Source organism: Gymnoscopelus microlampas (assembly GCF_963454915.1).
Source record: "Gymnoscopelus microlampas genome assembly, chromosome: 13".
Taxonomy (NCBI): domain Eukaryota; kingdom Metazoa; phylum Chordata; class Actinopteri; order Myctophiformes; family Myctophidae; genus Gymnoscopelus; species Gymnoscopelus microlampas.
The window spans coordinates 40,104,462-40,129,162 of record NC_139950.1 but is presented as its reverse complement, the minus strand read 5'-3'; the positions used below and the strand labels follow the sequence as shown (position 1 = coordinate 40,129,162).

At 41.3% G+C, this 24,701-nt stretch overlaps 1 protein-coding gene across 5 annotated transcripts in view; it reads left to right on the top strand.

Moving 5' to 3' along the window:
• The window catches only part of klhdc3 (kelch domain containing 3), a 60,135-nt gene that overhangs the window by 7,212 nt on the left and 28,222 nt on the right, over positions 1-24,701 (top strand). For all 5 annotated transcript variants that reach the window (XM_084077008.1, XM_084077006.1, XM_084077009.1 and 2 more), the window contains 6 exons: positions 1,161-1,337; positions 2,262-2,377; positions 2,479-2,550; positions 4,911-5,124; positions 6,455-6,541; positions 10,780-10,888. In XM_084077008.1, coding sequence (XP_083933134.1) covers positions 1,161-1,337; positions 2,262-2,377; positions 2,479-2,550; positions 4,911-5,124; positions 6,455-6,541; positions 10,780-10,888 — 775 coding nt within the window. The remainder of the gene's footprint in view (positions 1-1,160; positions 1,338-2,261; positions 2,378-2,478; positions 2,551-4,910; positions 5,125-6,454; positions 6,542-10,779; positions 10,889-24,701) is intronic.

Below are 24,701 nucleotides of genomic sequence, written 5' to 3'. Positions count from 1 at the left end.
TGGTTAAAAAGGTTAAAGTACTATATTCTGATAGTAATCATTGCTACAGAGCGTTTTTTCGGTCACAGGGGTCTCTCCAGCTCTTTAGTAAACAGTATACAGTACATTTTCAGGTAGGTGACAAAATGTAAGCCAATCAGGAGAGAGCACTGAAAATGCATTTTCTGTTTAATGAAGAGCTGGAGAGACATGGGAGACTCCTTTTACTGAACAAACACTCTATAGCAATGAGTACTATCAGAATATAGAGCCATTTAACACTTATTTTAAGTTAACCAAAGTAAATCACTTACCGGTACCCTACCTTTAATCTTAATTGCATTATTACCAGCATTTGCCAAGCAGTTGTTAGACCATGACATTCTTTCACATTTATAATTCATATATTTCCTCTCCTGGTCAGATCTCAACCTACAGTGTGTTACGTATGTGCTCTCATACTGTATGTACAGTAGTAGCATTTCTATTTGTTTTACTGCTTGTATGCTGTTGTGTGATTTGATCTTATTCTCTGTAAAGCATCTTGTAACCTTGTTTTGAAATAACATACGTTCTATACAAATAACATAATAATAATATACATTTTTTTAACCATTGAAATCACAAATGGACTCTCCAGTCTCTCCAGTAAATACTTGTAGTAGCATTCAAGGCTTTTGGTTTTGGGCCTATGTGACACAGACCAACTGCACGCATCTGTGTCCCTTTAGATTTCTTTGGCTATTCAAAATTAGCAGATATACAAGCTGGTGCCGCGCTATGAGCTTGTGGATCTGCTATTTTTGAAAAACGTAAAAAAATATTTTTTTGATGTTTTTCAAAAAACTGTTAGGATTTTGAAAATATTTTTAAGAATCGTCTCGGGTCTTAATGGGTTAAGAAAAATGCTCCGGAAACACAAGTTAACTATTGTTTTACTTTACCAGCATTTACCCTCAGAATGTGAAAAATAGGATTCTTATGTCTGCTACAAGATTGTTGCAAACCCACTTAGGTTTGACACTTTCTTTAGCACTAAAGGTTCTTTAAAAATGTACATGTACTATGCAGGTAGAACCTACATTTCTCAAAAAGAAAACAACTTTATTGTGGTTGGTGTGTGTACTCCATTACCATGAAGCATATACATTTTATTTTCCTTTCTCTTGACTACATTTCAGTGTCTTTGAAGTGGACGAAGTTGCCCCCAGTAAGAACCGGAGGAAGAGAACATGCGCGCGAGGTTCCCTACATGCGCTACGGTCACACAGCTGTGCTGTTGGACGACATCATCTACATCTGGGGGGGCCGCAATGACACGGAGGGGGCTTGCAACGTGCTGTATGCATTCGATGTTTGTAAGTAAACCGTAAAACAGAATGTCCATTGCCCCGTAACACTCCGCATTGAAAAGAATGTCAAGGCGCATCATGCACGGACACAACAGTAGAATGAAAACAAAAAAAAACATCCAGCACTGAGCAATGTCCTTTCATTGATTTATTTACCGCACTCAGAAAAGGAACGAACGCGTTTCGACGTGATCGGACGCCGAGGAAGACCGATCAGGAAGAAACGCGTCCTTCTAAATCAATGAAACGACATCATTGAGTGCTGGCTGTTTTCTTGTTTTCATGCCTGTAAAACCTGCCCCCATTGTTGTTTTCATGCCTGTAAAACCTTCCCCATTGTTGATGTTATAAGTGACATATTCCTTTCTAACTGAAGATACACCCGTTTGGTGGATCGATGCCAAGGGAGAAAGAAACTTGTCTTTGTAAGACAGAGGTAGATAGATGGTTACAAAGGGAGTCTTACCGGTGTGCCTCAGCCTAAAACGGCCAGTCCGGTGCGTCACAGGCCGGGGCAGGGACAACAGATGCAGAAGAGAGAAACGCTGGAGCAGCGCGGACAGTTTAAGCCTTTTATTATTAAGGTGCAAGTATAAAAAGTGTGACTGACGTTTCTGTCTTTCGACCTTCCTCAGAGTCATCTGAAAAAAAAGTCATGACTCTGAGGAAGGTCGAAAGACCGAAACGTCAGTCACACTTTTTATACTTGCACCTTAATAATAAAAGGCTTAAACTGTCCGTGCTGCTCCAGCGTTCTTCTCTTCTGTAGATAGATGGTTCTTTCCATTTATAGGAAGCTTCAACAACTGCAATAATGTGCGATACTTGTTCTCTCCACATGCTCTCCAACGTTCTCTCAGCCGTTGGCGCGAAAGCGGAGAGCTTTGCAGGAATGTCTTGAGTTGATGTTAACGTATTAATGGTCCTTAGACACCCACAGATGGTTCACGCCCAAGATCTCTGGGACAGTTCCAGGGGCGAGGGACGGCCACTCGGCCTGTGTCTTGGGGAAGGTCATGTATATCTTTGGAGGATACGAGCAGCTGGTGAGTTCTTCGGCCCTCTCCTCGCTTTGAGACTTTTGCTTCTGTGGGTTTTTGAAAACAACGATTTAACTCCTCTCTTCCTTCCTGTGCTTCTTTTACAGGCTGACTGCTTCTCCAATGACATCCACAAGCTGGACACCACCACAATGGTCTGGTCTTTAATTAACGCCAGAGTGAGTTGAACCCACCAACCGGTTCATTGTTTTCGCTAAACCAAATGACACCCCACGTTAACTCCCTGTCCGCAGCCTGTCTTGCTCCGATCCATCCGAGTACAAACCTAAACGAATAGAGGGGCCAAGAGGGAGAAATGCATGGGGTTTAGAATGGAGTGGGCACTGCTGGGCAAGGTGTCAGCTTACGATAAAAGCACTGTGTGTTGGAACTCGGCAGGCCAACAGGGGATTCCAGGGGTTGGCATTACACACTGGCCACAGACATGCCTGGTGGTCATATTGACTCACTGGACAGTGGACACACAGGCACTGCTCTTGCTTGCTAATGCAGTTCGCTGGTAGGCAGCCAAAGTACAAACAACAAGCCTCATGGAGGATTATATACCCTCCTCACGGGGGGGGGGGGGGGTAACTAACAATACTTTGTTGTATGGTTTTAGTCTGCTTGTTTACATGGAAAGCTTTGCCCAAAGGGAAAGGTTGCTGTCAAAAGCACTTTGTGGGACAATCGTTAAGCCAACAGGATGCAGGGTTACCTTACATCACCTGAAGTTATTATAGTTCACTTACTGTTTGATTACTCCTTTTGCCATTGGCTCTATTAGTCCTTTTACGGACAACATTTTTGTCATCAAGCTGATTACTGTTGGACTGGCTATTTGTAGGGATTTAGCCCTCCCATGTGATTGGCTTATTCCACAGTTATGCCCCCCCCCCCCCCCCCCTTTGTTTCTGAACTACCGTAGTATGCCTTCTATGAAGCCAGGTCTACCTGCTATTCTGTTTGAACAACTGCAAACAAACCTGTTCTAGGGGTAGCGGAGCTTGTTTGTTTTGAGACTCTAATGCAAATGTGCTTCATTCCATATAGTTGACACAGTCTTCCTTGATGTCATTTGTGATGGATGAAGTATTTGTCATTCGTGTGTTGCATTTTAATGTCTCGTAGCTATTGGGTAGTGACATGTGTTAACACGATTTGCTTGATTTACATTGGATGACTGCTTTATGTGATTTTGTTGTTTTTTAGTTGTTGTTTTTTTACCCCAGTGTCCATTAAACCACTTCAGCCCCAACACGGCTGACCTACAAGCTCAAAATGTGTTGCGAATGCGATTTGACGAGCTTTGTGAGCTTGTAGATTTGCTATTTTCTGCTATTTTTCTTTGAACATTTTCGCATACAATGAAATGCCCAAAATAGGGACGCCAGGGTTAAAGTGGTTAAAAAACATGCTTTTGTAACTTTACATCCAGGAGAACAATGCCAAAACACGTGTTGGAAGTTGAGACACGTGACAAAAGGCTTTGTCATGGATAAAAGGCATGCTTAAAGGCAAAAGGATTGCAGCCTTGTCTTTGTCTGGCATGTTGTTCATTTAGTCAAAGCCGATCACATTTCGTTGGCCGTTATATTTGCCTTTCATCTATGCTTTGCTTGTTTGCGCCTGTGGCAATGTTTGTCTTCCCCAGATTTGTAAAATCTCTACTAAGGCCTGCCTAGGAACAGCCTCTGCAGTGTGTTTTTTTTGGCCAACTAAAATGAGAGGTTGTGAATTATTCAGTGCTGTCAATGCCATGGCACGTTTTTTTGCCTTCAGTGTGTCTTTTTGCATTTCACTACTACCAACACTAGGTGGCAGTGTTGACCTTTTTGATTTGGTTATGGCCTGTTTTGGGTGCCAGTCAGTCCACACACAGTCCACAGTCACTGAAAATGTGAAATGATGGTTACTGGATGCAACAGTTCCAGGGCATGGTTCAGTTATAATGGACTTAATCTTACACGGATCGTTGACCAAAAGCCTCACAGAGAGGAAACTGAATCAAACAGAAAAGAGAAAGAAAGACATTTTCTTTTTTTAAATGCGTAAGCCTAATTTATACTTTGTTTTACATCGTTGTTGCTTGCTGAAAGAAAAACATTTTTTTAGCGAGGCGGCTTATAAACAATTTTGTACACGTGTGTGTGTGTGTATATATATATGTGTATATATATATATATATACACACACACACACACACGCACACATGGTTTTGGACTTAACCCATTCAATCCGGGAACACAACATCAAAAATAGCAGATCTACAATCTCATAGCAAATATTTGAAATTGTATTTTTTTAAGCAGACATTTGTACTCAATTATTTGCATGGGGGCCCTGGAACTAAATATCTGACAAATGTTCACTTAAAAAAATATATATATTCCAAGATTTGCACAAACTTTCACAATTTTTCAAAAATAGCAGATCTACAAGCTCATAGCGCGGCACTCGGTTATGGACCGAAGGATTCCATTTTTTGTTGAGATATTTCAGGTGCAACATCTAAACCGGTGGTCTGGTCTGTCTGCAGGGCACTCCTGCACGCTGGCGAGACTTCCACTCGGCCACCATCATCGGGACGAAGATGTTCGTGTTCGGGGGGCGAGCGGACCGCTTCGGACCCTTCCACTCCAACAACGAGATCTACTGCAACAAGATCAGAGTGTTCGACACGGAGACCAACAGCTGGACGGGCACCAATTCAGTGCAGCCTCTCCCGGAGGGACGCAGGAGTCACTCAGCCTGTAAGACGATCCACATGCATGAACACGCCCTGTTTGATTCACTTATGAAGTCCGAATATAATCCACAGTTTGGATTAGTGTTGTTTTTGACAGCAAATTTTGAGTTAGTTGTAGTCATAGTCTTTTGAATAAAATTCCGTTTAGTTTTAGTCATATTTTAGTCATCTGAAATGTTTTACTGTTATTTTACTATATAATCTTATATATCATAATATTATAGTCGACTAAATCTACAGTTTATTTAGTCGACTAACATGTGTTTTGGCGGTGCCTTGATGGCGTCGTAATGGCTGATTTTACACTTGGTTGCATGCTGAAAATAGCCGATCTACAAGCTCACAACGCGTCGTGCTGCGACGAGTTGTGAGCTTGTAGATCTGCTATTTTCAGAGCGCAACACCCAAGCGCAACCAAACATAAATTGACTTGTCTTTTAGTTCTACTGGATCTCTTCTCCACTAGTCCCTCTATAACATGTTCATCTAGTTTTTATTTGTTGACAAAATTGACAATATATTTAGTCTTAGTTTTAGTCATCGTAGCTAGGTTTTTATTTCGTTTTTATTTTGTTTTCGTCAGTGAAAAAAGTTAGTCGACGAACATTTTTCGTCATAGTTTTAGCCAACAAAATCAGCACTGATTTGGATACGTGGTTGCTGGTGCCTCATTGTCTTTTGATCCGGCACTTGAATCTAAAATATTTGCATTTGGGTCTCTTTATATAGATGGTAATGTGATAACACGTCAAGAAAGATCAAAGCTTTGAAAGCCAAGCTTCTAACTTTAAAGGGACACTTTGAAGATTTTGAATGTAAAACGCATTCATTTGGCGCCATCTACTCCTCGCACAGAAATGTTCCCATTTCGTGGCTGCAAGCTCTATGCACACGGCAGGGGGTATTTTTTGCCACACTACATATGATCTGCATACATCAGAACAATGGGATTTAGGTTCAAAGTCGACAAAGTGGGCCCTTAAACAATGCAGTTATGCACACAAAAACGCTATAATGCCTGGTGTGACTCACATTCTCAAGTGTATTGTTTGTGTGTAGTTGTGAGTGCCAAAGGCCTTCACAGATTGCCAGCACGTGCCTTCGAGGGCATGGGAAAGTATCTAAATTATAAATAGGCCGGGGCTTGGGCCCATTGGTTCCACATTAGCCATTCTAAGATGCCGAAGAGCCTATTTTCTACTTGGTTCATGCTCGACAAAACAAATTGAAATGATATTCGGTGGGTTTTGCTACATGCTGTGTTTGCAAATGTCACCGAGCTCTCTTTTTAAAGATTCAACTAATATTTTTTTTTTACTCTGTGCATTTTTCAGTTTCCTACAATGGAGAGCTGTACATTTTCGGTGGCTACAACGCCCGTCTGGACCGGCACTTCAACGACTTGTGGAAATTCAATCCAGGTGACTCAGCGTTTTACTCGTGAGCCCCATGTCAGCGTTTGGTACGGCAGCAGCAGCAGCGTTGTTGCTGCAACGAGCCTGGCAATGCCACACTAACCCGTTAAGACCAGGAACGCATCTGTGTCATTTTTATTCCCAAAAATTCCAAAGAATAGCAGATATACAAGCTCATAGCGTGGCACCGAGTGATCTGTTAGCTTGTAGATCTGCTTTTTTATCGTGAAAATTTGTGCTAATGTTTTGTATATGTATATAATATATATAAACATTTTAAACTCAAATCTTTGCTTCTGAGCGTCCCTGGAACAAAATATTTTGAGAATGGGGGTCCACGGCCAAATATCTATCATTTTGGGGGTCCTTGACATGAAAAAGTTCAAGAACCACTGATGAGTTTAAAAAAATATATATATATTAGATTTAGAAGACATTTGTAGAATCCCCCAGGAGCAAAGATTTGAGTTAAAAATGTCCGCTTAGTGATTTTTCCGAAAAACAGCAGATCTACAAGCTCATAGCGCGGCACTCGGTGCCGCGCTATGAGCTTGTATATCTGCTGTTTTTGAATAGCCAAAGAAATCCAAAAATGACACAGATGCGTTCCCGTTCTTAATGGGCTAATCATGCTCTGTGCCGTTTTTAAAAATTCATTTGTTCTGTGCATCTTTCTTTTGTTTTCTGGCTGACTGTGTTTACTGTTTTTGGAGGGGAAACACAGCTGTCTTTCCTGACCCAATTTCTCCTCTTCCTTTCTTTTCGGAGAGAGACAAACTTCCCTCTCTGCATCTATTGTCATTCTCAAGATAACTGCTCTGCATAGTTTATGCTCGCTGTCTCTCGTCTCCATCTGTTAGAATCAGCTGCATCAGGTTTGCTGCTTGAATCATCAGTTGTTGTTTTTTTATTTGAAGAGACAGCCTGTGTTCTAGTTCTAAACTGGGTGGGGTTAGTCATAGCTTAACCACGTTCAACCTGGTGTCCCTATTTTGGGCTTGTCATTATAATGTAGGTAGAAACTTTCAAAAGCAGAGCTCCACAAAGTTTCATAAAAGAAAAGAGGAAAATGCAAGAAATTTGCAAAAATAGCAGATCTGGATATTTTAACTATTTGTTGTACGATGACGTATGTAGGGCTTAACTCACTGAGTCCCATTAACGTGTTTCACATGTTTTTACCGCTATGGCGCTGGGTGCCATTAACGTGTTTGACATGTTCAGAACCCAAGATATCATCATCTGAAGATGTGCAGCTCCATCCACTCCTTGTTTAACTTAGAACTGAAAAAGGCTGTATCTCGCTTCCTAAGCACTTTTTGTTTTTTGTGAAAAAAACTCTGGCACTTTTCAGAATCAATTCTGAAATAATTCTGGCAATCCTGGCACTCAATGAGTTAAAGGAGTAAAAAAATACTTATTTTCTATCAATTACACACCCCATGAAGCCTTGAATTCATTGACTTTTTTTTCGTTTTTGTCACATTCCTAAGCCAATAATTTCATTACCGTCTCCCACCGGCTAATGTATCCGGTAGGAGACACAAAGGAGTCTCTTTGAGTCTCCTACCGGAAATACACCCGGTCATCAAATTATTGGCTTAGGAATGCGTAAAAAACAAAAGAATCTCCATGAATTCAAGGCTTCATGGGGTGTGTAATTGTTAGAAAATAAGTCATTTTGTGGGTGAATATTTAAGTGTTTAAGGCTAAGCGAATCACGCGTGGCCACTATATAAGTCCTAATACTCACAGCACTCTCTTGTGCTCCCATAGTACTATTTATGTTATTTATGTTATGTGCGAGGGAGTGCTTAACACTCCATTGCAGGAATTCCACTGCACCGGCTGGCAGCATGTAAAATTGAACCGTTCCTTATTTTCAATCCCTCTCTTCCTGCATGTAATGCAGTGGTGGAAAGTAACTAAGTACATTTACTCTAGTACTGTACTTAAGTACAATATTGAGGTATTTGTACTTTACTTGAGTATTTCCAATTTCCAATACTTTAACTTTTACTCCACTACATGTATTTGCAACCTTTAGTTACTAGTACCTTTGCAGATGTAAAGTATTCTATTTTAAAACATACATTAACCACTTCAGCCCTATTTTATACATAGGCTATTTGAAAATAGCCGATCTACAAGCTTGTAGATCTGCTATTTTCAAACATTTTAGTATTTTTACTTGTGCTACTTTTACTTAAGTAAAATATCTGAGTACTTCCACTGCAATAAAGCTAAACTTGGGTAACACACAATAGGTTGTGCTGCTGTGGTTTTGTGACACTTTGTGAGCCATAATAATACTGCCCTGAAATCACAGACCTATCCAGGCATTTTGCAGCAGATCAGGTCGGCTAAGCCCGTCTGATCTCTGCCTTCTTCTCAGGTCCATATCTTATCAAAAGGATATTGATGGAGGAAGTAACGGGGTAATTTCAAAGCTTTATTTCCATCCAGCTGAGATGAAACACTGTTCTGGCTTTTAAATCGATGTCCACCCGTAGCAATTAATTGGTGCAATGTCGACGCGGTCCACTAGAGGTCACTACCTGTGTTATAATGTTGATTGATACCCCCAGGCAAAGATGGAATGGCTTGTTGCTATAGAGATGTAGTGATGCCATCGCTAATATCAGCATGGAGCCTTCATCCTTATATGGCTTGATGGAGGAGGAGAGAGTGTCAAGGACAGCATCACTCACATTGCTTTCCATCAGAGAAAGTTTTTTTCGTTTCTGGGGTACACACGGTGAGCCCTCTAGGGGTGTGTGTGTGTGTGTGTGTGTGTGTGTGTGTGTGTGTGTGTGTGTGTGTGTGTGTGTGTGTGAGAGAGTGATTCTGGGGCAAATCTTTCAAAAACTACTTGACCAAATTTCTTGTGCACGCTGCCAGTAGGCCAAGTAAGTAATGCCCTGATTTGTGTGAATATATTTTTAGAACTTCAACAAAAACATTTAATGGAGGTTGGCTTGTTGTTGGGCTGAACTTTGCCCACATAAAGAGATGACTGACATCATAGTACTGAATGTCATAGATGAGACTGACGTCATAGAATGGCCACAGAGATCAACGTGGAAGCCAAACTGTTATTAGACTCCATCTTGTTTTTTTCTCCTATATTTGTGGTACAGTTGTTGTTTTTTAACCCATTGAGACCTGGAACTGTCTCATTTTTAGAGTTGAGCTAAAAAGCATTGTTTTACACTTTGGGCTATTCAAAAATAGCAGATATACAAGCTCATAGCGCGGCACCGAGTGCCGCGCTACGAGCTTGTAGATCTGCTATTTTTGAAAAATCGTGAAAATGTGTGGAAATCTTTGAATATATATATTTTTAAAGCGAACATTTTAACTCAAATCGTTGCTTCTGGGGGTCCCTGGAACAAGATATTTTGATGGAGGTAGGCGGCCAAATACATAAAATTTTGGGGGTCCTTGACATGAACAAGATTGAGCACCACTGATATAGAAACAAACGTTTTTCAGAAAACTGTTGGGATTTAGGAGACATGTAGAATCGGCTTCAGGTCTCAATGGGTTAAAGTACTACAAAATTAATCACTTTTTATTTATTCTATTATCGGCAGCAATCTTCTTATCATTTCTCAGTCCCTTGGCCTCTGTTGTTGCTAAATATAGAGTGGGATACTAGGTTTACGTCATGTTAGTGATTTTTTGTATAGCTGCAGCCACGTAGCCGAGCGTAATCAAAACTCACAGAGCAGTAGGTCTTTCTCTAAAGATATTTGCTGGCAAGAGCCATTTAAGTTGAATCTATACTGGTTCAAAGAATGGAACCTTGGTTAGGGTGTTGTGCGTGCGTGTGTGTGTGTGTGTGTGTGTGTGTGTGTGTGTGTGTGTGTGCGTGCGTGCGTGCGCGCGTGTGTGTGTGTGTGTGTGTGTGTGTGTGTGTGTGTGTGTGTTGGGGGGGGGGGGGGGGGGTGGTATTACGTATGGCCCTGAGAGAGTGTTGGTGCTCTAGTTTTTGTCCTCTTTTTTTTTTCCTTGGTTCTCTCTAGATATTATTTGGCTGGTTTACATGTCAGTATTTGTCTGCATGTCTGAATGCATTAACCACTTAAGCCCAAAAAGCTCACAACTATTAGCTATTTTTGAAAAAAATCTTTGAAATCTTTTGAAAATGTTTTATCTTTCTTTTATAATGACATGCACACAAATTGGGACGCCAGACTAAAAGTGGTTAACAATCTCTGTTTTCTGTGTTGGATCTACAGAGGCCTTCTCTTGGAAGAAGGTTGAGCCCAAGGGGAAAACCCCCTGTCCACGGCGACGACAGTGCTGTTGCATGGTGGGAGATCGCATCATCCTCTTTGGAGGAACCAGGTGAGGAAAACTTAATTATGATATTTGAAAACTTGTATTAAGCTGTGACTGTGACTATCTCATGCTGGCTACAGCAGCGCATTCTAATGCGTTGTCTTCAATTAAAATAAGCCGTCTGTCATCACATGTGGTTGTCTTAAGGGATGTATTGATTTTAAAGGCTCAATACTTCATTTCATGTGACTGTCACACTTGACTGTAACGTGGTCTAAATCAGCTCTGTACTATAGTACTAAATGTACTATATGTGCCCAGGCCCTGTCCATGTTGTCTGTCTTTAAGATCCGGCTGATGGGGCCGACCGGCCCCCCAATTCCTACCCTTTTCTGCATCATATCAAAAATGTAAACGTAGTCTCTGTATTCTACAAATGTCTGCGGTTTGGCATAATGAATCGATGGGTTGAAACAACCTTTTAAACCTGTTTTTTTTGCTAGCCTGTGCTGAATTTAACATGGATGTGTGCACTGTACTTGGAGGCGCATTCCCGCTCAGGAACGTGCCTTCATCATGTTGAGACGTCTGCCCCAGTTGAATGGACAACAACAATAACAACTGTACTGAATGCTGTTGTTGAAGACATGCTCCCTACAATTTTTTTTCATCATAGTCAGCTACAACAGATGAGATTCAAGTTACTTTTATAATGCAGTAAATGAGTTAGTATCCAAGTAACTTTTTGAGAGCAGTAACTATAACTAGTTACTAATTTCAAGTAACATACCCAACGCCGTTTGTGACTTACGGTCATAAGTACATAAGAGAAACATTGGCTGGTGGCGATTCTGTTGGGTTTAACTTTGTGGTTCTATGAACTGGACTCTTAATCACGGCATCATTATTGAGTAATGGTAGCCTATTTTTCATTTTGTCAGTGGTATACAGCCTTTAATAAAGTCATAGGAACCTGCTCTGATAAAGAATACATTATCCTTTAGGACCCTCTTATATAAAATATGAACAGCTTTCTACTGTACGTATCCCAAGATAAACACTTTGGGAAGCTATTCCCAGCTATCCCCCCCCAAGATAGAAAACACACATTTGGACAGTAAATCTAGCCTATACGGACGGGAACAGAGCAGGCCCGACCGATGCCACTGTTCTTGCTTTAAAGTCAGACTGTTATCTTTTGATTGTGGTCATAATAGGGGTGTCTATGAGGCAGTCTCAGAAGACACACTGCATCCTGTGTAGCTTTAACGGCGTGCAGAAATGTGACTGTTCCTTCCTTTCAACATGCCAAAGGAAGACTCCTGGCTACTGTAGACGACAGTCTGATCTCCTGGTTGACAGTGAGACGGTTATGTTGATGGAGATGGAGGTGGGGTAGTATCCCTTAAGACCGGGAACGCAGCAGTGTCATTTTAAGATTTCTTTGGCTATTCAAAAATAGCAGATCTACAAGCTCATAGCGCGGCAAAGAGTACTGCAGAGATCTGCTATTTTGGGAAAAATCGTGGAACATGTGTGCAAATCTTTGAATATATATATATGTATATGTTTTAAAGCGAACATTTTTTAATCCGATCTGTGCTTCTGGGGGGGGGGGGGGGGACATATTTTGAGATGGGGTCCGTGGCCAAATATCATATCATTTTGGGTGGTCCTTGACATGGAAAAGTTGGTGCACCACTGATATAGCAACATACTGTTAGGATTTAGAAAACATCTTTTAGATATGTATTTGGCCCGCGGACCCCTCTTCTCTAAATGTTATTTTGAACCCCAAGAAGCAAAGATTTGAGTTACAAATGTTTGCTTTAAAAACGTATATATATTCAAAGATTTGCACACATTTTCAAGATTTGTTTTAAAAATGCCCAAAGTATAAAATAATGGCTAAAAGTCTAAAATGACACAGTATTCGTTCCCGGATTGAATGAGTAAACCCATTAAGACCTGAAGCCGATTCTACAAATGTCTTCTAAATCCCAACAGTATTCTGATAAAACGTATGTTTCTATATCAGTGGTGCTCAAACCTTTTCATGTCAAGGACCCCCAAAACTATATGAATTTGGCCGCGGACCCCCATCTCAAAGTATTTCGTTCAAGGGGACCCCCCAGAAGCAAAGATTTGAGTTAAAGAATGTTTCGCTTTGAAAGAATATATATTCAAAGATTTGCACACATTTTCCCGCTTTTTCAAAAATAGCAGATCTACAAGCTCGTAGCGCGGCACTCGGTGCCGCGCTACGAGCTTGTGTATCTGCTATTTTTGAATAGCCCAAAGTGTAAAATAATGTTTTTTTTAGCTCAAAATCAAAAAATGACACAGATGCGTTCCAGGTCTCAATTGGTTAGTTAATTAGGGTGCCACTGGCCTGCTGACGGTCCTCTTGATAGACCAGTAGCCGGCAGCATAACGAGGTAGCTGCTGGGCAGCATTAGCGTGGTCCAGAGTGGTCCGGAGAGAGGGGTCTGCATGGGGCTATACCCTTATCAGTATAAGACCCACGTTATCAGCTGAACCCCTAGTGAGGCTGACCTGATAGTGGAGGGATCGGGAGACTGTGGATGATAAGGGTTCACTGACTGGACGGACGGACCCCACCACTGCGTCTCCCCAGCCTGGAAGGCCCCCGGCCGGGGCCCTTTGGCTCTTGGCAGGATTATTTTGTCTGTCTGCTGCTTCCAGTGGTGTAAAGTAACTAAGTACATGTACTCAAGTACAATTTTGAGGTCTTTTTTTACTTTACTGGAGTATTTCCAATTTTCAATTTTTTTACTTCTACTCCACTACATCTCAGAGGCAAATATTGTACTTTTACTCCACTATAATTATTTGAAAGCTTTAGTTTCTAGTTACTTTGCAGATATAAATGATTATATTATAAAACATACATTAACCACTTTAGCCCTATTTTATACCTAGGCTATTTGAAAAATAGCTGATCTACAAGCTCACAACACGTTGCACCGCGACGCGGTGTGAGCTTGTAGATCGGCTATTTTCAAACATTTTAGTACTTTTACTTTTGGTTTTACATTTTGATAACAATACTTTTGTACATTTTACTAGTAAATTTTGAATTTTGGCCAAATTTAACTTGGACCTAATTGTCTATCTTCTCCAACCATATTGGTCATCTGTGACTAAAATCAAATCAAAAGTTTCAGTTGAAAATGCTGACATCCTTATTCTCCACATGCAAAGCGAGGGCACCATTTCATCAGAAAAGCAGCTGCACACTTGCAACCAAAACTAACACAAGACAGCACTTTATTCTTTCATCTTTACACTCAGGTAGCATTTGAGGATGAGAAAGAGACATATTTGAAAATGGCATATTTTAGACAATTTAGTAATGGAAAAGGAAAGCAGTCCGCCAATCACTTATGTAATGTCTGCAGTGTGATTATTCTCAGAGGTGTCAAGCATGTCGTACCTAAATTGGATTTGTTTTGACTAACTTTGATGTACTTTGTGTGCACTGAGCGGTGGCATTGTGTAGGAAAATATAAAGATTCATTGGATCAGACTTGGAGCGGCACATACCCAAAATTAAATGACTCGGATAAAGCGCAATAAACTTGATGGGCACAGAACGGCGTAAATAGACATGCATTAATGGAAAAATAAATGCAATAGTCAAACATAACAATCAAGTAATGATAATATACAGTACTGTGCAGCCATGAACAAAGGAGGAGATGACTTCTTCATAAATAAATCGGGAGATGGACTAAAATGAGACTTAAAACATTCACATCTTAAAGGAGTTGTTCACCCAACTCTGCCGGTAATCAAATTATTGGCTTAGGAATGCGGCAAAAACAAAAAAATGAATTCAAGGCTTCATGTGGTGTGTAATTGATAGAAAACAAGTTATTTTATTTGGTGAACTACTCCTTTAATAAATATGTAACGTCTCATTAAGTAAGTCATTGTCAGGAACCTATAGTTATTGGTAAAGTATTTGGAAACGGGAGACGGGTTTGTTTGTAGATGTTTGTGTAAACGAGAGCCAAAGTAGGTGCTTACTTACACTCCCTACACCTGAAAATAGTGTTGCTTGGTTTGGTGTTTTTTCTCCCTGGCTGTGGATTAGTCTGTGGGATTCCCTTTCAGGAGTCATGATTTCCTGTCCTGAGCAGATAGGGGGCTCTGGCTGAAAAGAGGGGAGGGGGGGCGTCTCAGGGCTCAGTGGATTAATAGAGGATGGTGTCTGACCAGAGAGAGTGAATAAAAACCACCACACATCGCCTTAACCCATTGACTTCGGGAACGCACGTCTGTCATTTTTAGATTTGTTTGGCTATTCAAAAATAGCAGATCTACAAGCTCATAGCGCGGCACCGAGTGCCGCGCTATGAGCTTGTATGTCTGCTATTTTTGGACAAATCGTGAAAATGTGTGCAAATCTTTGAATATATATATATTTTTAAAGCGAACCTTTGTCTAATATCTTGTTCCAGGAACGCCCCAGAAGCATAGATTTGAGTTACAAATGTTCTCTTTAAATAAATACATACTCAAAGATTTGCACAACTTTTCACGATTTTTCAAAAATAGCAGATCTACAAGCTCGTAGCCAAATTTTTGAATAGCCAAAGAAATCTTAAAATTACACAGGTCCCGGATTGAATAGGTTATAGCTCCAATGAGCTGGGTGGTATGGAGTATGGACACCCTGTCAAAGTGGCTCGAGGCAGTTTATTTAGTGAGCATTGCAAGGATGGTTTTTATGCTATCCACATATGTGCATACATATCAGTCAAGTGTAATACATGCTGTTTAGCTCATTTTAATTATATACATTTTTTTGGGCCACAGATTATCAACCAAAACCTTTGTGCCTTTCCTGTGTTAGGAAAATCCTTACGGGTACATTTTGGTCCGCCTTTACAGTTAAAGGTAGGGTAAGTGATTTTCTTTGGAGACAAATAGTCTCCATGTCTCACCAGCTCTTTATTAAACATAAAATGTATTTTTCAGGTCAGGATACCAATTTTAACCAATCAGGATGGAAAGCTCAGTCAGGAGACAGATTAAACAAGTGAAATTGGAAGTGATGACACAAACAAATGAGCAGACACAATTGAAACTGGAACACAAAAATTAAGCTGATAAATGGGTACTCTCTCCTTATTGGCTGAAATGTTGTCACCTACTTGAAATTGTATTTTCTGTTTATTAAAAGAGCTGCAGAGATGAGGAGACTGCTGTTACTGAACAAACACTCTATAGCAGTGGTTCTCAACCAGTGGTCCTTGAGGGGGTTCCAGGGGGTCCCCAGCTAAATGATAGATATTCAGGAACCAAATGGACCCTTATCATAAGGGTCTTATGTGACTGTAACTCTGAGAGTGTACAAATGGAACCAAATGGACCTGTTAAGGTCCATTTGGTTCCATTTGTACACTATCAGAGTTTAATTAACATTGATTTTACAATATGAATTAAGGTCCCAGTGATAGAAATGCCATTAAATGGGGGTCCGTTAGCCTAATGCATGTCAAACTGGGGTGTCCTTGAAACTAAAATGTTTGCGAATCACTGCTAGAGCCATGAAAGGCTTCTCTTCTGGGGTTCCCTGGTATATCTTTTCAAATGGGGGTCCGCAGGCTAATAAGTGTCAACTTGGGGGTCCTTGACATGAAAAGGATTGAAAACCACTGCTCTATAGCAATGATTACTATCAGAATATAGAGCTTTAAGCTTTTAACAAAATTGTTTTTGTTTTAACACAAAAATATCGCTTACCCTACCTTTTTAAATTAACATCGAGGCTTCTTATACTGTCTGGAGTTAGGAGAACTTTGTATCTGTGGATAAAACATGATATCACATGGTAGCCCTGCACAACCAACCATGCACATTACAATATATACAGTCCATTTAAACGTCTAGGATAATTACCGTGCTCATTGAGGGACGTTGTTGGAAGTGTGTTCTCATCTGTCACACCATGGCTGCATGTTAAGACGTCGCTTGTTATTGCTGACTGTACGAATTGGCTCATAGTTTCTATGGGTCCTGCAGCCAGGCGGCCACACAAGTTCTGTGGGACCAGCGTTGGCCTGTGTGTGTATGTATGTTTATACAGAGAGACTTAAACCCTTTGGCCCACTCTTCATAATCACACACTCTTCAGACTGCAGTAGTTGCCACTAGTTTGTTTACTTACACGCTCAAAGTGTGCCTCCTGGATTAATTTCTCACATGGTATTGCATTACTAAACACTAAGCAAGAGCATTAACCCATTGAGACCTGAAGCCGATTCTACATGTCTCCTAAATCCCAACAGTTTTCTGAAAAACGTATGTTTCTATATCAGTGGTGCTCAATCTTTTTCATGTCGAGGACCCCCAAAATGATATGTATTTGGCCGCGGACCCCCATCAAAATATTTTGTTCCAGGGACCCCCCTGAAGCAAGATTTGAGTTAAAAATGTTCTCTTTAAAATATGTATATATTCAAAGATTTGCACACATTTTCACGAATTTTCAAAAATAGCAGATCTACAAGCTCGTAGCGCGGCACTCGGTGCCGCGCTATGAGCTTGTAGATCTGCTATTTTTGAATAGCCAAATTGTAAAATAATGCCTTTTAGCTCAAATTAAAAAATGATGCGTTCCAGGTCTTAATGGGTGAACTTATTGTGTCTTTACATTATTGTGATTTTGGCTGTTACCCTCTCTCTCTCTCTCTCTGTCTGACTCTGAACAACCACTTCCATAGCCTAGTAGTCTGTGCTATGTCTCCCGTGTTTATTTTCACAAGGGCTTAACAACTTTAAGGGCAATTAACAGGGCTAAAAAGTTATTTGTATCTGTCTCAATGAAATTGACGAATGTGGTGAGTTCTTCGCTGGTTGGTATTCTTGTGTGGGGCTTTTTTCATTTTGGTGGAGGAGGCCGCCTAGGAAATGGTATTTCAGATTTATTGTCCCACCTCGTATTTTTCCTTGGGAAGGTTTTTGGCCTCTCAAGATTGATCCAGAACAGAACCCCCCGTTGTTGATATTTATTCCCACTTTATGATATTTACTTTACCTGCAGGAATTTGTTGAGCAATAATTTATTGCTTTAGTGAAGCACAATAAAACAGTTGAGTTCATGGGCCCCTCTCTCTTTGTTCAAGTGGGATTACACTTTGGCCTGGCCTGAACTCAGAGCTAGAGAGGTGTTGTTGAGGGAAATGCATGGGTAATAAAAACATTAACAGCACCATTATAGCCACTTATTGCTGTGATCATGATATAGGCCAATTTTATAACACGAGAAAAGCAAAAGAGAAGGCACATGTGGCTGGGGGCGGCAGTGGCTCAGGGGTAGAGTGGCCGGTAGATCGGCCGGATGGCAACCACAAGGTTCCCAGTTTGATCCCGGGCTCCCCCAGAGTTAGTGTCGAAGTGTCCTTGAGCAAAACGCTGTACCCCCAACCCATTGAGACCTGAAGCCGATTCTACATGTCTCCTAAATCTCAACAGTTTTCTGAAAAAAACGTTTCTATACAGTATCAGTGGTGCTCAATCTTTTTCATGTCAACGACCCCCAAAATTATATGTATTTGGCCGCGGACCCTCATCAAAATATTTTGTTCCAGGGACCCCCCAGAAGCAAAGATTTGAGTTAAAAATGTTCGCTTTAAAATATATATATATTCAAAGATTTGCACACATTTTCAAGATTTTTCAAAAATAGCAGATCTACAAGCTCGTAGCGCGGCACTCGGTGCCGCGCTACGAGCTTGTATATCTGCTATTTTTGAATAGCCCAAAGTGTAAAATAATGCTTTTTAGCTCAAATCTAAAAATGACACAGTTCCAGGTCTTAATGGGCTAATTGCTCCCGATGAGGAGGTTGGTGCCTTGCATGGTTTCCTCCGCCATCGGTGTATGTACAGTATGTGTGTGTGAATGGGTGAATGTAATGCACAATCTATGTAAGGCGCTTTGGATAAAAGCGCCATATAAATGCACCATTTACCATTTACATGTGCTTGTATGTATGTGTAGGTCCACCGTGGTGCTATGATCATGGCTTTTCAAATGTTCATCATTTGTCCTTGGTTTGATTGAGTGTAATTTATGTATTGTGTAATTTATGTATCGTATATACACAGTCATTTGTATATACACGGCCATTGCTCGAGGGCAGTGGTTTTCAACCTTTTTCATGCCAAGGACCCCTACATTGATATACATTTGGCCGTGGACCCCCATTTGAAAATGTTTTGTCCCAGGGACCCCCAGAAGCAAAGACATCAGTTACTTTTCGCTTTAAAAAAATATAAATATTCAAAGATATGCACACTTTTTCAAGGTTTTTCAAAAATAGCAGATCTACAAGCTCATAGCGCGGCACTCGGTGCCGTGCTATGAGCTTGTATATCTGCTATTTTTGAATAGCCAAAGCTAAGTGGTTAAAAATGATTTTGACGTTATTAACTCATTTTACTGGGGACCCCCTGGTACTCCCTCAAGGACCACTGGTGGTCCCCGGAGCACTGGTTGAAAACCATTGCTCTAGACTAGGGGTAAAGAGAGGTGTGTGCGTGTGTGTACAGTATACGCGCGCACGTGTATATATGACTGACTGGATGTTAGTTGCAGTCTATTCAGTGCCACTTACGCCAATGTAAACAGGCCTGCTGAGCTGCAGAGAAGCGCGAAATTCTGCCCCCCCCTCCTCCCCCCTCCTCCCCCCCTCCCATCTCTGATTTATGACCTCGGGGAGCATTCATTCTCATGGAGAGTGCAATGGGATCCGCCCTCGGTGCCTCTGTCTGCTACACTCATTTACTTACTCAAGACCTGCTCGCTGCCCCCATGAAAAGACACCCACACGCATGACCGGCTCCACCTGCACTGACCTTAACCTACGTGTGCCAGTGTTGTGAGGCCGATTGGCCGGGGCCATGTGGACAAAATCAAACATTGCGATATTTTTTGACCGAATACATTGATATCGAGATTGTGGCTATAATAGCATATTGTGACTATGATGTGCTTTTTTAAAATCACTTTTTTTTATGCCATATCACAATGATCAATCCCAGATATCAGGCATGATGATGAGTGACGGATTTTGGTTTCGTTGTTTTTTTTCCTATTTGATCTTAACCCGTTAAGACCTGAGGCCGATTCTACAAAAAATGTCTTCTAAATTTTCTAACAGTATAAACCTATGTTGCTACATCAGTGGTTCCCAAACCTTTTCATGTCAAGGACCCCCCAAATGATATGCATTTGGCCGCGGACCCCCATCTCAAAATATTTTGTTCCAGGAACCCCCAGAAGCAGAGATTTGAGTTACAAATGTTTGCTTAAAATATATATATATATATTCAAAGATTTGCAAAAATGTTCAAGATTTTTCAACAATAGCAGATCTACAAGCTCATAGTGCGGCACTCGGTGCCGCGCTATGAGCTTGTATATCTGCTATTTTTGAATAGCCCAAAGAAATCTAAAAAAATGACACAGATGCGTTCCCGGTCTTAATGGGTTAACTGGAGGTAGAACGCAACACAACGCACACTGCTGAGTCTGAGTCACCGTCGAAGACGACGCCAATTAGATTAAAGACGTCCCACTGACAGCATGCAGTCATCGTTGGCAGCCAGTCACAGTCTGTGTGTTATTATTGTGTACAACGGAGCCCAGGGTTGGGATAAATTAGGAAACGCGCTAAGGTTGGAAACAGGGCATCCTCTGAGGAGCAGGATATGAACAGCAACGTGACAGATTGGCATGCTGCGAGCAGACGGCTTGGACTCATGTGAACGAGGAACCTGGGAGTGGCCCTGGAGCCTGTTTCGCCTCGTTCAGGTTTATTCATTCCATGATCAGATCCTGCAGTATGTCATGGGCATGGTGGCGTCTTATCTTTTTTTGTTCCATTACGTCCAGAAAAAGATGGACTCTTTGATTGTCTCTTTGTGTTCTGGTCCGGTCCTTAGTGATTTGTGTCTCAGCTTGACGTTGTGCTTTTTTTGGATTAATGTTGACCACTTAAAACCATATTATGCTTCATCGTACAATGAATAGCAAAACTTTCCAATCTACGAGCTCCCAATGCGACTCGTTTGGGAGTGGATTGATTTTTAAACCTTTAAATTAAACCTTTCGCCTATAATGACATAAAAAAAATAGTCATGCCCGGTTGAAAGTGGTTAACCCATTGAATCTGGGAGCGCATGTCTGTCAAATTTTAGTTTTTTTTGGCTACTATTGAAAAATAGTGGATATACAAGCTCATAGCGCGGCACCGAGTGCTGCTCTATGAGCTTGTAGATCTGCTATTTTTGAAAAATCGTGAAAATGTGTGCAAATCTTTGAATATATATTGTTTAAGCGAACATTTGTAAAATATTTTGTTCCGGGGACCCCCAGAAGCAAAGATTTGAGTTACAAATGTTCGCTTAAAAATATATATATATTCAAAGATTTGCACACATTTTCAAGATTTTTCAAAAGAATAGCAGATCTACAAGCTCATAGCGTGGCACTCTGTGCCACGCTATGAGCTTGTAGATCTGCTATTTTTGAATAGCCAAAGAAATCTAAAAATGACACATTCCTTCCCGGTTTAAATGGGTTAAATTAAACCTTTTGCCTATATAATTACATGTTAAAAATAGTCATGCCCGGTTGGAAAGTGGTTAAGTTATCAATGACATGTCACTGTCATTCTGTAGTCCGTCGTCCATCATCAGTCCAGTCAGTGTGGGTTGCGTTTAGTGAGTGAGTGTTCTTCAAAGGGGGGTTTTAATTACCTTGCACCGTGGGCAGGAGCAAAACCATGTCAGTCTGTCCAACCCCCAGTCATGCCAACGTGGCCTTTAGCTATGAATGGCCTCTTTGATGTCCTCAATATGCCAGGGCTAGATCCAGGTGAGCTCTACTATGGCCTTTATGTAATCTCTATTGTGTGGAAAAACAAAGCAATCACCTCCAGCCCTAAAATCTCTGCGAAATGGATGATGAAGCTGGTTGAACAATAACAGTATATCTTCCAGGAGTACAATGGATACAGCTTGGCACAAAAAAATGCTGTGGTTTGATTCCCACAGTGGCCAACCAAAGACAATATGTGTGTACCAGGGGGTCCTCAGACAAATTGGCTATTCAAAAATAGCAGAGCTACAAGCTACGAGCTTGTAGCTCTGCTATTTTTAGCGGTGCCAACCGCTCTATACGTGGCTTTTGACTTTTGTATGTCCGTCCGTCCGTCCGGCGGTTTCAGCACGGGATGAGCACGGCAAAGAAGCAAACAGCTATAACTTCAGTTTGCAGCATGCCACCAAGTCCAAATTTGGTATGTGGACTTAGACCACCAATAGGGACGAGCATGAATTGATGACGTTATCAAAAAGGGGTCCAGGGACCCCCAGCGCCCGTATGAGCACGGGATGAGCACAGGATTTTAAACAGCTATAACTCCAGTTTGCAGCATGCCACCAAATCCACATTTGGTATGTGGACTTAGACCACCAATAGGCACGAGCATGAATTGATGAAGTTATCAAAGAGGGGTCCAGGGACCCCCCGCGCCCGTATGAGCACGGGATGAGCACGGGATTTTAAACAGCTATAACTCCAGTTTGCAGCATGCCACCAAGTCCACATTTGGTATGTGGACTTAGACCACCAATAGGCACGAGCATGAATTGATGAAGTTATCAAAGAGGGGTCCAGGGACCCCCCACGCCCGTATGAGCACGGGATGAGCACGGGATTTTAAACAGCTATAACTCCAGTTTGCAGCATGCCACCAAGTCCACATTTGGTATGTGGACTTAGACCACCAATAGGGACCAGCATGAATTGCTGAACCCCCGCCCCCTCTGTCTTCCCATTGGCTGGCCTTCAAACAGCCATAACTCAAGTTCGCAGCATGCTATGGAGTACAAATTTTGTACATGGACTAAAGCCAGCAATAGGGACTAACTGTCATTACTTAAGCCCCGCCCCCTCTGTCTGCCCATTGGCTGGGCTTTAAACAGCCATCATTCCAGTTTGCAGCATGCTCCCAAGTACAAATTTGGTAAGTGGACTCAGACCACCAATAGGGACGCATTGAAATGAGTTAAGGCCCGCCCCAAAGGCACCGCTTCCTTCACACAGGGTGTGATTTTGAAAGAATCTTGAAATTGTGTGCAAATCTTAATTTTTTAAAAGGCGAACATTTTGAACTCAAATCTTTGCTTCTGGGCGTCACTGGCACAACATAATTTTCAGGTGGGGGTCCGCAACCGAATACATATCAATTTGGGGGTCCTTGGCACGAAAAAGTTTGAGAACCACTAGTTGTATGTAGCATGAGTTCATGGTCCTGGGATGTGCTTTTGGATAAAAGCCTTTTCCCAAAAGTGTGCTACTCAGAGCACATCTCTCTGTCAGGCTGGAGGCAGAAAGGTGCGCTCTATCAGGCCTCTCAACGTGCATCGTGCGAATACATTTTTGTGTTGATTGCATTGCATGTTGTGTTCATGATATATGGCATATTTTGTAAGACATTGGCCCCTCACTAATTTTGTTAAGCCAATTACAGGCAGACAGTATTGAATATCAAAACCCTCATTGTCACATGACTATTGAAATCCTGTTTCTGCAACAAACAGTGACCTTTTTTGCATTTGTGGTGCCCCCTATCTATGGGTGTAAGTGAAATCCCCTTTTGCCATGTGTTGTTTAGAAGCCCCTCAGCTTGGAACCCACATTTGGTAGATCGGACACGTTTATCACAACTCCAGAGATAATCTGTGTGAATTTTGCATTAGTAGCAAAAAGTGTCTTGTGAAGAAAATGCGAAATGGCTCAGCGGACACACCGTGGCATAATCATAATCTCCAAAAGAAAAAAAACAATAAATAAATTGTATAGAAAATGTATATGAAGAATTTTGCAATAATACAGTATTTCAAGAAATTAGTTGTTAAGCCTTTTGTTAGATTTGTTTTTGTCCTACAGTTCCAGCATATAAATCTAATGTAAAGACCATGTGCGTTTGTTTTGTCTAGAATTAGCTTTGTGGAGTACTGTTTTGTCTCCGACTAATCAATACATTTCCTAAGGCTTGGAATAGTATAGTTCATAATAACTGAGATCCATCTTTTTGGTGCAAAAGATCTGGCACACTGAATCACTCCATCTCTGAGTCAGTCACATCCTATTAGAAGTCAATTTCTGGCCTCCACTGATATTTCCCACTGGCTTCCACTATACAAACACACATAACTGGAAGGAAACAATGGCCCAGGTTGGAGTCAGCTTAAGGGTGTATTTTTGTGTTTGTTTGGGTTTACAGTGGCATGACTCATTACTCCGATCGCCTCCTGTCCAGCTGACGTCAGCATGGTGGACTCGCACATACGCACATGCATGCTTGCTTTGCTCTGCCAGCCATCACACATGCGTCTATTGTTATTACAGGAAGCATGATTGCTCCATTTAATCAAAAATAGAAGCCCTGACTGATTCTTTTATTAATTGAAGCTAATTTTATTCCTCAATAATTTTTTTCTGTCTTGATGCTACTTGCTAGACGGGGGGTGTGTGGAGGCCAGTGATTCAGGAGTCCTGAGTTGGTCTTGGCCAGTCTGCACTCTTCGCATTGCATCGCTTTCTTTCTTTCTATTGGTACCACAAGCCAAGATCAATTATGATTGAGCCAGTCATAATGGAAAATGAAAGAAAACACACAAGTAAATTACATTTTATTGTAGGTTTCTTTGAAGCTCCATTGTTTGTTCTAAATTGGTAGTTATCCCTCATGCAGGGTTCCTATTGGAAGCCGATTCTACAAATGTCTTCTAAATCCCAACAGTTTTCTGAAAAACGTATGTTTCTATGTCAG